The sequence below is a fragment of the Colossoma macropomum genome, unplaced genomic scaffold (assembly GCF_904425465.1).
Source record: "Colossoma macropomum unplaced genomic scaffold, Colossoma_macropomum, whole genome shotgun sequence".
NCBI classification, from domain to species: Eukaryota; Metazoa; Chordata; class Actinopteri; order Characiformes; family Serrasalmidae; genus Colossoma; species Colossoma macropomum.
In genome coordinates this window covers 8228829-8246177 of record NW_023494807.1, presented here as the reverse complement: position 1 = coordinate 8246177, position 17349 = coordinate 8228829, and the positions used below count along the sequence as shown (strand labels likewise).

At 40.7% G+C, this 17349-nt stretch overlaps 1 protein-coding gene across 6 annotated transcripts in view; it reads right to left on the bottom strand.

Annotated features, from left to right (window-relative positions):
* Window positions 1-17349, bottom strand: part of stx1a (syntaxin 1A (brain)) — a 164280-nt gene that overhangs the window by 30858 nt on the left and 116073 nt on the right. For all 6 annotated transcript variants that reach the window (XR_005005918.1, XM_036556088.1, XM_036556084.1 and 3 more), the window contains exons 5-6: window positions 9129-9202; window positions 8224-8332 (exon numbers count right to left, since the gene is read on the bottom strand). Coding sequence is in view for 5 of the 6 variants with exons in the window: in XM_036556088.1 (XP_036411981.1) it covers window positions 8224-8332; window positions 9129-9202 (183 nt within the window). In the remaining variant the exon portion in view is untranslated. The remainder of the gene's footprint in view (window positions 1-8223; window positions 8333-9128; window positions 9203-17349) is intronic.

Below are 17349 nucleotides of genomic sequence, written 5' to 3'. Positions count from 1 at the left end.
AATCATGTCTGTTTTTAATGCAGTGCCGCCTGAGGGCCCAAAGATCATGGCCAGCAAATACTGTTTTTCAGCCTTGTCCCTTACATACAGAGATTTCTGCAGATTCTCTTAATCTTTTAATGTTATTATGTACCGTAGATGATGAAAAGCAAAAGTTCTTTGCTATTTTACATTGAGAAACGTTATTCTTGAATTGTTGCACTACTTGTGCAGTCTTTCAGAGTGGTGAACTCCTCCTCATCTTTACTTCTGAAAGACTCTGGGATGCTCTTTTTATATCCAATCATGTTACTGACCTGTTCCCAATTAACCACCAGGTGTTTTTTTAGCATTACACAACTTTACCAGTCTTTCGTTGCCCCTGTCCCAACTTTTTTGGAACGTGTTGTTGGCATCAAATTCAAAATGGGCATATATTTTGCAAAAAACAAAAATAAAGGGTTTCAATTATTTGCACATCACTGCATTTTGTTTTTATTTACATTTTGCACAGCGTCCCAACATTTTTGGAAATGGGGCTGTATTATTTAAGAAAGAAAACCAGAGACCTCCAAAACATTTTTATGGTTACTAACATGTTTCTACCACCTAATCACCCACGTCCTCTCTGAAGTCGAAAGAAGTCAAATGAACAATTAACCAACGTATTGAAAATTAGCACAAGGCATTATTAAACTGAGAGCAGCTCCATTAGACTACCACTCACTTTCATCTGTCTCATTAAGGTCTTAAATCTCTCTCAGTGGCCAAGAGTCATGCCTCGCTTACAGAGCAATCTCCACCAACCCGATCGCAGTATTAGCTAAGCAATTACACACAGCTGGTTAGTATGGTGCATGGGATAATGACATTCATGAGATTATGGTAAAGAGGGTGCGTAAATGCATGTGAATGAATAAAGGTGTGCGCTTGTATTAACTGAATGTGATTACTGAAGAGTGAAAGTGTAAATAAGGGAGCGTGAATGTGTGAGGAGTCGCTCGTGAGCAGGAAGGCTAAAGCAGCAACGGCGCACATGGGATAGACCATAATTAGCAGGGAACAATCCTGTGTGGGATAGGATGGAGGGGTTAGGGGAGGAGAAGAGAAGAGGAGGAGAGGAGGAGGAGGAGAAGAACGATGGGGGACATGTGCAGAGGTGGAGAGGCCTCACGACTCTGCGGAGACGAGCAAATGAGCAGCAATTAACGCCGGAGAAAAAGCTGTTAAAGCAGCCCGGAGAAAAGCAAGCACAGCGAGGCGGGCGGGCCGGCTGTGTGCTGGGCGCCAGCCCACGCTAGAGGCAGAAAACACAATCTGAAAGCGGCGATTTAACTGCGGCGATTCTGGAATGTTCAAATCAATCGCAACCAATTATAAAGTTAATGTTATTCTCATATGAGATTATAGTTCATTTTTGGGCCTAAAAAAAATCTCAGGCCATTTTTTCATTGCAAAAATCCTCAAAAAAGCTTGTTGTACTGTTTTTGTCATCTGCCTTTAGAGATGATGCTTCAGTCTGAAGGCGGCGATTCAACTGCACTGATTCTAGAATGTTAAACTACTTATTAGATTAGAACAATGTGCTGTTTTTTGGCTGAACATAAAATTCTTAGACTATTTTCAGATTTTATCTGAATTTCAATCTGAAGGTGGTGATTCGACTACACTTGTTTTAGAAAGTTAAAATCAAGTATTAGCTCGATTTCAATGATGTACAATAAAGGGCGGCATGGTGGTACACTGGGTAGCCATGTCGCCTCACAACAAGACAGGCCTGGGTTTGGTTCCCTGGCAGCCCAAAGACACATATTCATAATTTTTAAATATAATTCTGAAACGTACCAAAATACTGAAAATGAATTATACCAAACTAAATCGAGCTGAAATTTGATGATGATGATGATTTCCTAACAAATCAGAACTGAATGCATATGAAATCAAAAATGAACACAACACACATAAACACAGATACACACATTCACGTGAACACCGCAACTGGACATCTGAGATGTGGAGTATAATTTTATGGACTGATGTGTGTAAATTTGTAATTGGAATGTGAAAAGCAGAAAATGCAACCAACTTCTAAGACCGAACTTAAAAATATTCCTACAGATTTCTCTGAAAAACTGAAAGTGAGTCTCTTGAAAAGAATGGAAGCTGTAATAAAGAAAAAGAGTGGTCACTAAATACTGAACAATGAGATATACTCAGTTGTTCAGGCCTAATTTTCTGTAAAATATTTTCAGCTTTTTTTTCCGACCCTGAAAAGTGAATAACTTGTACTTGATGGCCGTTTTGGCTGGACACGAAATGAAGAGTGGTCTCTGACTTTTGCACAGTACTGCATCCAGGATGACTTTTCTTTCCACAGAACAAGATTGTACACACAATGCTAACTTTTCAGCAGACAAAGCTCCCAGTAATGAACCAAATGACACTCGTTATGTAAAGAAAGTGCTGATCAGGTAATTCACTGCTCACCTCCCTACGGAAACCCTGCAAAGGCGTGGAGGTCATGAGGTTATAAGGTGAGCTGGAAGCTCCGATGAAAAATGACCAGCACCTCCATACACAGACACCTACACACACACATTTACTGGTTTCAAGTCCTGCCATTCCTGTGGGTAAAAAGAGCGAGAGAGAGAATCCACTGTGTTGCCATGGAGACCCAAGCCGAGGGAAATTGATTGGTGCATTTCGGGTCCTGCTTCGCCCATATCATTTCGGTGAAGTAGGGAGCCTTCAAGGAACCGAAGAGGGAGATAAGGCTTTCAGCAGGTTCGACTTGCACCATCATTCTCGCTCTGCCTTGGAGCGACTCGCTCCCGGCCGCGGCCTCGCTACTCGTTGCGTTTTGCGCCGCCAGCGACGAAGGATCGGTCTTTGGCCTCATTATGCAAATGTATGCACATGTCTATTTATAAGACATTGGTCATCTTGATGGAGAGCGAAATGGTGTCTGGTGTCTTACTGCCTCGGAATGCACAGCACTGACTCTAATAGGTATGCACATGCATGCAAATGTATTCAAATGAATGCACCCATCTCGGCCTAGGATTAAGAAGCCCTGTTACTTTATGAAATGTTAAAAAAAATCCATGCATTCCTTCCACAGGTGGAGGCAGTGCATTTCAATTAAGTGCCTGGAGGGCTGGGAGTGCCAGACTGTAATTGAGTTCCTGTGCTTACCCCTAGATTCCCCATAATTGCATGCTCACTGGAGTATTTTGCTATTTGTCGGAATGTAAACTGGTTTTATTATCATTTATACGCCAGCGGGGTCTTTTTATTCATAGAGTGAAAATCAAAGCCAGTGCGCTTTTGTTTCTTCCAACGTTTCGGCTGAATTCGACGAGATATCAAGATGTGCCGTGCTGATGACGCCGTCGCCTGTCCTGATAAAGCCCAGACAACAGATTAAATAGTAGCCATTCATCCTAGTCTGAGTGCTCTGCTTCAAAGCAGCTTAGAAATCTGAAATTTTTCGAGTTGATTTTTCTGCACAGTTAACTCATTAAGATATCAACAAAGTCTTTGCCCTATTTAATTGATGTCCTGGTAACAGAGCAGGCCACTGCCAGACTGAATCAAGCAAAGGCTGATACTGTGGTCACTTGGTTTGTAGCAACTGACCTTGTCAAAACGGTTCGGGACAGGGCCTTGTCTAGCTAAAGTCCTTTTATTTAATTGTGCGTCTTTGTGTCTGAAAACGCTCCATTCTAGAGAAGCTTTCAGAATTGTTCACGGTGGTGGTGATAGAAACCAGACTAAAAGCTCCCTTACAGAAAGTTATTACATGAACTGGTCATGAATACACTGCCTGAGACATTGTTTTGTGGTAGTTTTAAAATAAGATTTTGGCCTAAAACATATTTTTTAAAATACACGTATTGCGGAGGAGTACATGTAGGCGCTGTAAGACAAAAGAGTCCCGAAAGAAAACGTATTTTTCCAGATTTTTCACTATTTTACCATCATCAACATTCCATACAACAGCTCAAAAGGCACGAGTAGGTATACTGGTCATTTTGGACAGTAAATAAAATGGTTACATTTTCGTTGTAGACATTCAGACCCCTGGTTCCCATCACAACCACTGTAAAGAAAATCTGAAGCAATATTTTTCACAGAATGTAACTGAATGCAGAAACAAAATCACTTTCAACTTCCAGAATAAAAAAATGTGGTTAACCAAGCAAAAATATTCCTAACAATATAATATTGTTGCAGTTGAAGATATAACTGAATACGCCTTATTAAGAAAAAAGTGCTATTAACTGTATTTTTAATTCTAACTGTAGTAATAGGGGAGAAGGTGTGAAATACAGGAGACACAACAAAACAGTGTTGATCCTGTTCAGAACGAACCAAAATGTCTAGTTTCTAAGCTTTATTCTTTAAAATTTAGCCATAATCAAATATCTTCTAGTCTTTGACAGGTCTACCAATTTCGGTTGCATATTCAGCAGGGCTCCGCGATGTGTGAGTTGGTGTAAAAAGCAGAGCGTTTTTAAAGCGGTTACACCAGTGGAAATGCCTGTGGTCCTCTCCAGCACGTGTCAACTGTCAAGCAGAGCCACATGGAGAGCCTTTAATTAACATCGAACCAGGAGGAGGCACATGCTCCAGCAGCAGCAGACCAGCATGTCGCACCACAATAGACCAGATTAGAATGGAAGTGCAAATCTCTTACTAAGAAATATTAAGATCTGAAATTTCAGTACTGTGCAAAAGTCAGAGAACATCTTTCATTTTATTTATGTTCCTGTCGAAACAGCCATTCAGCACAAGATTGATTTTCAGGAGATATTTTTGAGGAGACTAGATATTACCACTTGTATAAGAAAGGAGAAAATGAGACTCCTAACAACCACCTGGAAGAGCTGGTAGACACCAAACCTGCCCCCATCTGATAAACAGCACTTAAAGCTTTCATCTTTGAGAGAGAGGAGAAAATCAAGCTGCTTCAGATCTGAAAACATCCACAGGTGTTTCTGTCCATCCTTCCACTGTGAGAAGACGACTCAGCGCTATGGGTCTGAAAGGATGTGGAGCTGTCAAGAAGAACCTCACTGAGTAAAGGAGATGGACACATCAAACAAAGAAGCTGAAAAACGGACTGACCACCCCAGAGTCCAGACCTCAACTTCACTGAATGGGTTTGATTACTTCAGAAAATGATCAACCAGCTTCTAAGACTGAACTTTGATGGTGTGTCTGGAGATTTCTTTGAGAAACTGAAAGTGAGTCTCCTGAAAAGACTAAAAAAGTATTTAAAAAGACAGTTACTTATTAACTTGTACTGAACAGCTGTTTTGAATGGAAATGAATAAATAAGGGGTACAGAATGTATTTTGAGGTGATTCTACTGCATACTTATAGCTGTATAGCTGTATGTCGCTACTTGTGTATTTGCATCTCTTCCCTACTGTACAACTGAATAGCATTTAGACCCACTGGCCAGTGACTCTAACCTTTCAACCTGAGTCCACCGTGTGTGCATGAGTATGTGTGTATAACTTGGCTTTCACTGCACAAAGGGCTGCCAGGAGTACCACCCTGACCCTGACCTCCCAAATGTGGTGGGCATTCAATGCTGGATGCTAAAATCTCATACAAAGTGGATTCTTGGACACAAACCTACACTGCAAAAAACGATATGAGGTATAATCACATGATACAGAGAACAGGTGAAACAGATCTATATTCAGGTGAGGATGAGCGCCGATTGGTGGATGGTGGTGGAGCCACACTCACATTATCTCCCAGGAAGTTCTGGGAAATGGAGTTCATAAGAGAATCTGAGCCGGAGGAGCTATAGACGTTATAGTTATAGAAGAAGCTTTAAAAGATTTGCTAGCTTTTCATAGCCACTGCCATCTATAGGCATTAATTAGGCACTTCATCCACTTTATCTATAAAATACCACTGAATATAAACAGTGGTTATAAACCACCGAGACACGGTTAAACTGTGGCTCATTCACTTGTGACATGTATTGAACTTCTAGAAGGACTTGTGCTATGCTTTTCTATCACTACACTGGTCCCACCAACTGAAAATCAAAATGCGATTGGTTGATTCCATGGTCACTTCCTAATTATACTAGTGGTTAATCTGTTAGGCCTTCAGTTCAGCTCCTGAAATCCTAACCAATGAGAGAGCTCACTTGGCAGTATCTACCTAAATACAACAGAGAAATCTGATTGGACAACAGTTTAACCTCATATTTCCAACTACAACTTAACAGTGAAATGAGAGTATTGTTAAAAATACCTGCAGAGTTTAAATGCAACACGTGTGCTGATTCTATTAAATAAAAATAAACTGAAAATACCTAAAAAAAAATAAGAAAAATATGCATATAAATAGATCCATCAGGCTTGGTTGCTTATGGTGGGAAGTAGGAAAGTATGCTGATTCATTAAGGAGGTTTTTTTATAAAATTAAATTGAATAAATATTTGAATAAATAACAAAGTAAGGGATACAAAATCAGACTTGCCATTCAACGTCTGATCACAGTAACAGCATAGCTCTACCAAAAAACATCATTCCCATCACCCAGAACATCCTCAGACACAATCTTTAAGTAAAAGTTGCTGCAGCAATGCCAGCACTGTCAGAGAGTCGAGCGTTTGGTGGCACAGGCAGGGCACATTTAATACAGCCCCCTAGTGACCAGAAAAGCACAGATGGCAGGCGGATGAGCCTGAAACCCCTCGCCCAGGATGCATGGGGCAGCTGGCACACTGAAGCCTGCCAGCCAGGTAGAGACAGCCTGGCAATATATCCACTGCACCCCCATATAGAGACCCCATAGACACCGCATAATACCTGACAAGACAAATCAACGCACCTGGACATGATTTCAGATTGCTTCAGGTATGTGGTCACAAGAAAGCATGACCACATACCTCAAGGAATCTGAAATTGTAAATAATACCCTATTTTATTTTTACATTTTTTTCATTGTGTACTCCATTTTATTAGAAACACTGGGCACTTTATGAGCTCCACCTACCTTATAGGGCCACTAAATATGTGTGCAATTACAGACTATAGTCCATCTGTTGCTGCACAGTTTATCAGTCTCTGTCTACAACATTCATCATTGGTCAGTTTCTGACCATACTATCACTGCTGACCACATCTAATGTGAATGGTGGTCCATTTTCAGCACAGCAGTGACACTGGCATGGTTGTGTGTGTGTGGTGCTGGTATGAGCGTATCAGACATAGTGGTGTTGCTGAGGCGTGACTGCTAGGTTTAGAATGGTCTGTCCACCCAAAACTATCCAGCCAAGAGCAGCTCTGTGGTCACACAACATTCAGAGTTCAGAGTCCAGAGCCCAGAGTCACACACGGCTATGTTCTAGCCTAACTAATTCGAGAGCATTATATTTTATTTCTTTTCCTCGTCTTTTCTGAATATTTGTCTGTAGAAATATGTGGCTTTTTTTGTATACAAGCAGTTTCATTAAATCATTTCATTAGGTTTTGGAAAAATATATGACTTTTTTGAATTTGATGCCAGCAACAAGTTTCAGAAAAGTTGGGACGGGGGCATGTCTACCACTGTGCTGCATCACCTCTTCTTTTTAACAATACTCTGCAAGCGTTCGGGAACGGAGGAGACCGATTGTAGTAGATTTGAAAATGAAGTTTTCCCACTTTTGCTTGAGATAGGATGTCAACTGCTCAACATTTCGGCCTTGTCCCTTGCATACAGAGATTTCTCTGGATTCTCACAATCTTTTAATGATATAATGTACTGTAGATGATTAAATCCCCTTGTTCTTTGCTACATTTTCTACATTGAGAAATGCTATGCTTGAACTGCTGCACTGTTTGCCTGCTCAGTTTTTCACAGAGTGGTGAACCCCTCCCCATCTTTACTTATGGAAGACTCTCTGGGATGCTGTTTTTATACCCAAAAATGTCACTGACCTGTTTCCAAAGTACCTAATTAGCTGTGAGATGTTCCACTGGCTGTTTTTTTAGCATTACACATCTTCACGAGTCTTTTGTTGCCCTTGTCCCAACATTTTTGAAAGTTTATCAAATTCAAAAAGGGCATATATTTTTAAAAAAGCAACAAAATTACCCAGTTTCAACATTTAATATGTTGCCTTATTTCATGTGGAAATGATTAATCAAATCAAGTCAATGCAGCATTTTTTTTCAGTATATTTGCACAAATCCATTATTCTTTGTGTACATGCACGTATACACTCACTGATCTCCAGTTGTCTCTGGATTCGGCCCTTGCAGCGCTCCCTGTAGCTTGACTGCGTGGCATTGTACTCCGACATTACCTCCACAAACTTACGGGACAGAGTGGAATGCTGCAAAAAGAGTGGACATAGAGAGAGTGTGAGTCAGACAGGTGAGTTTCCACTAACACAGATATAAACTCACCAAGCCTGTGTCCACATTATTAGCTCTAAGTAATTTATCCACTTCTAGGCATTACAGTGGAACCCTAGCAACTTCCTAGCAACCTGAAGCTAATGCTGGGCTCGCTAGGCAGCAATCTGATCGCTAGGCAGTCATAATCAGAACAGGCTGTAGATCAGTGGAGGAAATTAATTGCTTTTACTCGTTCTGATCAGAAGCAACCAAACACCCATGTGCTGTGTACATGAAAAAAAAAAACAATCAGAACTGATCTCAACAAATTAAATGATGAAAATGAGGTGGATTAAAAATGCAAGTGAATTAGTCAATAAAATGCACACAAATTGAAAATATAAGTGATAAACAGTTATTTGATTTGATAAAATATATTGTTTTAGCATTGTTTTGATAAATCATTGTTTCACAAGCCATGTTTTGAGGATTTGGAGACCTCTCTGGTGGAAATGTGTAATTGCATGCAACATGCGAACACAACACCTCGGACTTTAAAATTATTATTCCAGGCTTTACAGGGCAATTTGCAGCAGCGCAAACCTTATTCTACTGTGTAGATTATTTCTCCTGACTCAGTACTGCCACTCCTTACATGATCTTACGAAAGTCTCACGTAGTGTAGCTGTACATATTTAACCTTCACAATTACAAGATTGGTCAGAAAAATCACAATTACATTTTCCTCAAATTGTTCAGCTCTACAGGGCAGATTGGTATGAGCGCTCTTACCTGTGTCTTCCGTATCCTCAGGTCAGCCGAAGACCTGTTCTGACCCTCTTCCTGCTCAATGGTCTGCTGGATACCTGAGGACACATGGCCAGAGGGTCATCATTGTTACAGTTTATCCACAAGGATCTTTAAAACCTAGTAATTACCAGCTATGGTATTTTGATCCTAACAACCTGCACAAGAGCTCAAATCTCTACTTCAAACACAAAGAGTTTTATCCAGGACCAGAACCTTTGAAACTAGAAAACAGAAACCTTTTTTTTCTATTGGTCATGAGTCTAGAACCGAAGGACCCAGTTTTATGGTTTTGATATCTGCCAAAGATTGGTACCGACAGCACCTAATGGTTGAGGATGTTCTCCTCTGTCTTTGGTAACACTTGCAGCTGAAGATAAGTCACTAAGCGCACTATAAACTATAGCACTATTAGATGCCTAATAAATGTGTCACTATATAGACTAGAACGAAATGTAATGCTTATGTTATTAGCATTTATGCTAGCCTCAATGGAATGAGTATTTTTGGCCATAACTGTCAAAAGAAGCCTCAAAAGAAAAACTGAATCATTGCTTGAATAAAAAATGGACCTTTTTTACCTTGTTAGTCTACGTCCATAGCCACATTAAGCAAAATCCACTGTGTCATATCATTAGAAAGCGAAAACACCCAGCATCACTTCTGCTCCTGACTGCACGGACATGTATGTTGGCAGACAACCTCCTTTCTTCTCCTCACTTAACTCTCTCACATTCATTTGTACAGGTTGTAAAATAATCATGTATGAGGTATTTGAGTCCCAACACCTGTGTTAATGTTAACAGGACTGGGGTAGCTCAGATATCTGCCAGTATTTGTGCTGTTTTCTGAGGGACTGTGAGGCGAGTCAGCTGATGATGGAGTGACCAGCATTCACACGCAGTCCATCTCCTGCTCAAACGTTAGGTGATCAACTGATCTCCTTTTTTCTTGATTTTGCAGTGAAAGTGTAAGAAAAGTGAGAGCGACACACATGCTAAACAACTAGCCTGCTAACTCTGCCTCATCTATGTCTTAAAAAGTAAAAGCTTTCAACAATTAATAAATTATCTTTCAAAACTACAGAAAATACACATCAGACTATTGTAGTACTTCATTTAAATATATGGTTATTTTCCATTGGCTTTTTTTTAAAACAGACAGATTCCACTGTCTGACTCCATGTTTGTTCTGAAATGCCAGCTTTTCATGATCAAGTGAAATCCTGAAGAATAAAATCATATCCTGCCCACAATTATTTCTCACCTGAGTAGCCTATTTCGGTTAAAAATACGTCCTGTTAAGGAAGAAAAATGCACTCTGATTTCCGATTCTCGCTGACTTTCAGCTAAGTAGCAAGCTAGGTAGCTAATTAAATTATATGTTTTAGAGTCATTATTATTCTCTTAAACAAGTGGAAAAAGAACTAAAACTAGAACCATAAAGGTTGCGTAAAAGTTCCAAAGGCACTAGAAAACTGGAGCTTTTTCCACAGTCGACTGTTTTAATACTGAAGGTTCCAGTTTATAGTTTTTAGTCACTGCTAAAGATTGGTACCAACAGGGCCTAATGCTACTTAAGGGGGCTCTGATCTGTCTTTGGTGACACTCACAGCTAAAGCTAACAACAAATTAGCAAATTCTCTACTCTCCCAGGTGAAGATGAAGTTACCAAGCATTACAATACTTCATAGTCAATCTGCAACCTCCTTTTTTTAATGTTGTCCAACAACTAGGACTGTTAGTTGGTCACCCAGGAGAATTATGGGTAATGGAGTCCTGCCATGGTAGTGGGTGTTCTTGGCACAGCAGTGGTTAAGTGTTAAGTCATGTGTGCGTGCGTGTGCAGTCCTGTGAGGATGACATTCGCTTGCCACGTTGCTTGTTCCTAAACAGAAGGGGCTCTGCATAAGCTTGACAGGTCCAACAAGTTTAACATGACTCAAATGTCAGCGCTCCAAATGGCCAGCGTCGTGGGTCGTGCACACTGGCCCTGACCTTTCAGTGTTCTCAGTAGTGCCTCTTCCTAGGGGAGACTTCAGGGGCTCACTCACAGTCATGTTTACTGAGTGGAAAACTGCGGTGTGGGAGCAGAAACACTGTACAAAACAGGAATCAGTTGCTGCTTTTCTTTCTCAGCATCATAGGAAGGGATTAGTTATGCCCCCTAAAGTGCATTCCTGCATGCAGACAAGGGCTGTGCACAGGTACTCAAGTGCTCGGTTAATCGCTTGAGTTGCCAGTATTAGAATAATTGTTGAATATATGAAAAATATATATTTAATAGATATATTTCTCTGACAAACTAACATGTTCTCATGAAAATGCTGCATTTACACTGCTCCACTGCTCCAGCATGTCAACAAACTGCAACATGTCCCACACGTTTTCTGTGGAAAGTGTCGGTTCCATCTGACAAAAAAGCTAAGCAATGCAGAACTTTATGCAAATGAATTTGGCCAATGCAATATGTCTCCCCAACCAGGAGGTAGCTGGTGTTTGTGGTTCGTGTTTGCAGCTCAAGATACAAAACATGGGGGTGATCGGTAGCCCTTACAGCAAAAGTGGTGAATCATCACCTCTAACCCGCAGTCAAGGCTGTGGGTTCAAATCACACGGCTGACCAGGCATACCTGGTTGTGCATTTGGGCAAGGCACCTAACCCTTCACTGCGCCGGGTGGTGCTGTTGTGCTGACGTTGACACAAAAACACAAAGACTCAGACAATAATTTTTCTTCGAACTGGACAGTAACATGTGTAAAGCACGCTGCCACTGGACTCTGGAGCCATGGAAACGTATGTGGAGTGACAAATCACACTGATCTATCTGTCAGTCTGATGGACAAGTCTGGGTTTGGTGAATGCCAGGAGAACGTTACCTGCCTGACTGCATTGTGCCAGCTGTAAAGTTTGGTGGAGGAGGGATAATGATACGGGGTTGTTTTCAGGGGTTGGCCTAGAACCCTTAGTTCCAGTGAAGGGAAATCTTAATGCTTCAGCAGACCAAGACATTTCAGACAATTCTATGCTTCCAACTTTGTGGGAACAGTTTGGAGAAGAACCTTTTCTGTTCCAGCATGACTGAGCCCCAGGGCACAAAGCAACCTCCATAAAGGCATGACTGGGTGAGTTTGGTGTGGAAGAACTTGACTGGCCCTCGCAGAACCCTGACCTCAACCCCATCAAACACCTTTTATACTAATAATAATTTCTGCAGTATAAAGGTGGATGTACTTATTTTGAATGCACATAGGTACAAACAAATGCTGCAACTGTTCCAATTAAAAAACACTTCACACTGTACTATTGATTTAGTCTACTGACTCCGCCCACAAAATGGCTAGCGCAGAAGCATCTCATACACTGCAATAATACAATAACCTAAAAAAAAATGTATTATATTATAAAATAATCACACAACAAAACCATTCTAATGTATCAAAAACATACTGATATCGGTAAGTATTGATTTCTTGAAGCAGGATTAGATTAATTAGGTCTGTCTTTAATTAATTTATACTTTGACATTTACAAATTAACATTTACAACACAGAATCAATAAGAACTGTAAGAGCTGACAAACAGATTTCATTCACTCTGTCAGGAGCACTGTATTCCTTAGAAGCCCTAAGAAGTTATTACTGTCCATTTGTGCCAATCTTTAGTTGTAATTACACAACTACACGATTAGTTTTATAGGAGTTACATTTACACTCTGTATCTGTATTGACAGGTTCAAATCTGCACTTCTGACTTTTTTCCAATCAGATTTTCAAACACAAATGTGCTTTGGATTGGAAGTTTTCAATCTGAACTTTCTACATAATGAAAAATGAAAACAAAATGATTTGTTCATTGAGTGCATTTACATGCACCCAATAATCTGACAACTGCAGAAAATCAGATTTTGTCAGTAATCGGATCAACGCTTTTACATGTAATTGAGTAATCACATAATGGGGAAACTCCAGGTCTGCATGAGTCAGACAGTAATGAGATTTCTGCTTTGCAACCAGCCAATAAACTCACAGAAGAAGACGTGACGTAAACGTAATGTAAAACTCAAACTTTTAAAAAAACATCGCACTGCTTTACCTGAAAATATAAACATACATCATTTTAAAGATGAAGAATATTTAAATCCTTCATTTTGTCAAGCATGTAGTCGGTTACAGCGTCGCGCCAAAAGTGTTTCGCTGCATCTTACGACAACTCTGCTCTTTTATTTCCGGTACCGCCGCCCATTTTCGCATATGCGCAGACTGAGAAATCGAAAGAAATCAGAGTAAGAGTTTACATGCACTGAGAAATCTGATTACTGAGCTAAAATCCAGCTCTCTATCAGATTTCTTAAATTTCTAGACCTTACTCTGATCTAAGAAATCAGAGTGTGCTGAGTACATGACCATTTGAACAATCAGATAACTGCAGAATGTGCATTAAATGCTCTCACTGCCATCAATAATGGTGACTGCTGTTATAACTAGGCCTGCTGTTGCACTTAGGGTGATATTCATCAGTTTGGTCTGCTCTATGTGGGTGATCAGCTGACCTCACTGGCAAACATTTGAGCTTGGTTTGTTGCCGTGGAGAAAGTTTCCGGCAGTGACAGCTGACACGGAAGTGAAGTGACAGCAGAAAGAAAAGAGATCCAGTCAAGAGCACAAAGACCACTGGTGGCAAATACTTTGAGTTTTCATCAAGTAAAGAGAGACGAGAGCTCCGCAACGTCCGTCACTGCATTCATACAAAAGCAAAAGAGGGAGAGAAAAGGGGAGAATCTGAAAAGAGGTGACTCAGTTACATCTCTTTGCCATCAGTTTACAAAAGAACTGAGACCAGCTGTGCTTGTGCACACGCACACACCAGAGCCCGACCGATATATAAATTCTGTCACTAATACAATCGTAAAGAGAAATTATATTGATTTTTCACATTTTTTGAATAATCAGTTCTTTAAGATGTAAATAAAGTCATTCAGAGTGGTTTGCTGTGAAATGCTCCATTGTAGAGAAACTTACTAGGACAGAATTGTTCACAGTGGTGGTGATAGGAACCAGACATCTAGAGTTTAATGCATTTAAAATCTCCCTCACAGAAAGCTATTATATGAAATGATTATGAATACGCTGTCTGATGCTTGAGACATTGTTTTATAATAGTTTTGAGAAGGTTTCAGTCTAAAACATCCATTTTCTAAATCTACTGTGTTCAATCCTTTAAATCTACACCAATCAGGCATAACTTCATGACCACCTCCTTTTTTCTACGCTCATTGTCCATTTTATCAGCTCCACTTACTATATAGGTGCACTTTGTAGTTCTACAATTACAGACTGTAGTCCATCTGTTTCTCTGCATACTTTGTTAGCCCCCTTTTACCCTGTTCTTCAGTGGTCAGGACCCCCATGGACCCTTACAGAGCAGGCACTATTTGGGTGGTGGACTATTCTCAGTCCAGCAGTGACACTAACACACCACCACCAAATCAGTGTTACTGCAGTGCTGAGAATGATCCACCACCCAAATAGTACCTGCTCTGTGAGGGTCCATGGGGGTCCTGACCACTTAAGAACAGGGTAAAAGGGGGCTAACAAAGTATGCAGAGAAACAGATGGACTACAGTCTGTAATTGTAGAACTACAAAGTGCACCTATATAGTAAGTGGAGCTGATAAAATGGACAATGAGCACAGAAACAAGGAGGTGGTCATAATGTTATGGCTGATCGGTGTATGGTGGAGAGGTACATGCAGGGTGTTGAGAATCAACACTACGAAAACGTATTTTGGGATAGTAAATAAATGGCTATATTAGTGTTGTAGTCATGGTGACCCCTGGTTCCTATCACCACCCCTGTAAAGAAATATGAGACCCTACAATGAACCATTTCACTCTTATCCAGAGTGATGTTTCATCCAGAGAATATATCCCAGTATAAATAAATTTGATTCCAAACTACCCTTGAGCTCAGACACTGCCAAAAACAAGAGCCAGTGCTGATAGCTAGAAAGAAAGATCAATCATGCTTTAATCGAACAATCCGTAGAACCTTATTATCAGCTGATCTGATCAGTCAACCCAGATTAATTAAGCCCTAATACACACACACACACACACACACACACACACATCTTAAGACCTCCTACAAAAGGCAACTGATGAGAACACAATAAGAACGAGTACCGCAGGGTGCACATCACAGCCTGTGCCTGTGTTTGTGTGCCTCACATCCTGTTTCTGTGGGACTGCACTAATAGACTAAGTCAGTTAGAATGGGAAAAGGCTGTACTGTAAAACAAAGCTGTGTTCTACCTGCCAGCTCTAATCCACTGCCCCCGGTGGCCTTTCCTCTGTCCCCCACCCACTGCTGCTCTTTCATTAGCCAGCCATGTGACAAACCACACCACAGCTGCCGCATATGGAGCCCATCGATTGTGAAGCACTGCCCCCCCCTCGTTACACCCACCCTACCCAGGGCTATTCATCACTTGTTAGTTAAGCAAATATCCAAGTGACAATAGGAGCAGGGACCTCGATCAATAGCAGCTAGGAAGCGTTTGATTGTGCTCATCAAGGAGAGAGAGAGAGGGAGAGGGAGAGACAGAGAGAGAGAGAGAGAGAGAGAGAGAGAGAGAGAGAGAGACAGAGAGAGGGAGAGATCTCAGATTCAGTGCAAGGATGAAGCAGATTTGCCGTTATAGTTCCAGAGCCTATGTATCAGGACACAGCATTCAACTTTTCATTTCAGATGCATTAGACTGTAGATTCATCTACACACTGATACGCTGATGCAGCTCCATTGGAGAAGAAAAAAGATTACAACGTATGACCTAACGAGGCTGCGTGGTGACGTCACCAGAGCGTGAACTCGTGAGAAACTGGTGAGAGAAAATGGAAGCCCTTTTTTATTGTGTTTTTTCATTTCTTCATGGAAATGGAGGAGACGTTCTTATGTAGTACGATAAACTACATATACAGAAATACTTCTAAATAAAATATATATGGACGATATACGATATATGGACGAATGCTTAATTAATCAGTCATTTTACACTTTATAATTTAACGAAGGATGCAAACAACTTACATTTTAAAACAAACTCTGCTCCAATGGCTTCGTTTTCCACCATTTTCGTGGTGATGTTTTTTTTTTCCTCCTTCATGTTGTTTGTGCGCAGAGAATTGTGGGTAATCGAAGGCCTGGAAGGATACATCTGATGCGTCCTTGAAACCACTCAGAACATAGGCTGCATACGAAGGGTACTTCACTTTGGAATAGCCTGCTATGACGTAACGGCTAAGAACTGTAGCCTACTTCAGCTGCAGAATAGGCTTTGGAATGCAGCTGATGTACACTGGACAGTCCTAATCTTGGGTACTACGTCCTTAAGCATTCCCCTGACCAATCACAGGACTGACGTCTTTTGCCCCACCCACACAAAACAGTTTCAGAGTCAGAGAAAGGTAGTAAGCTAAAGCTAACCCAGCATAACCAAAAGCTATAAAACTAGACCCCCTGTCTGTAGCTGTCTTACGTCTGTTCTGGTCCATTCCTTCATTTACGTTTTGCTTTGTCTGCTCGTTTGTTTGTTTGTTCATCTGTCCATCTGCACGTCTGTTCGTTCGTGACTTTTTCTTTAGTTTAGTCAGCATCACATAAAAGCTGGATGATTTTAGTTCTGTCTGAGGGGCAGAGCAGGCTAGGAGTGTTTAACAGAGAGCTGTCAATCAAGCAGCTCATTAGCCACACCCACTCTGTTCTCCGAAAGGGCTGTGGCTTTTAAGCTGTGTTTGATCATATTTATATCATATTTTTCATTGAAGCTTTGTTGGGTGTCATACAAGCATTTTCAATGTTTTACTCTGTGTTTCCTGAGACTTTAAAGAAGCATATGTGTTTACAGCTGGCCCAGCTGTGTTTCCAAGACATCAAGCCACATCCTGACATTGCTAAGCAATCAGATGCCTTTAGAACTGTCACGATTAATCGATTATTATAAAATGAATAGTTCTGGTCCTAACATGTGATTGGCTGAGTCAGCTGTAGAAATACTGATAAAAGCAAATCTGCACAAATATTTTCCAACTCACCAAAAACCACTGTGATGTGAATAGATTGTTATTGTGAACAGACCAGCAAATGAAGATGAAGAACCCAATTTGGTTAAACTGAGGTACCGACAAGCTATTTTCTTAACAATCAG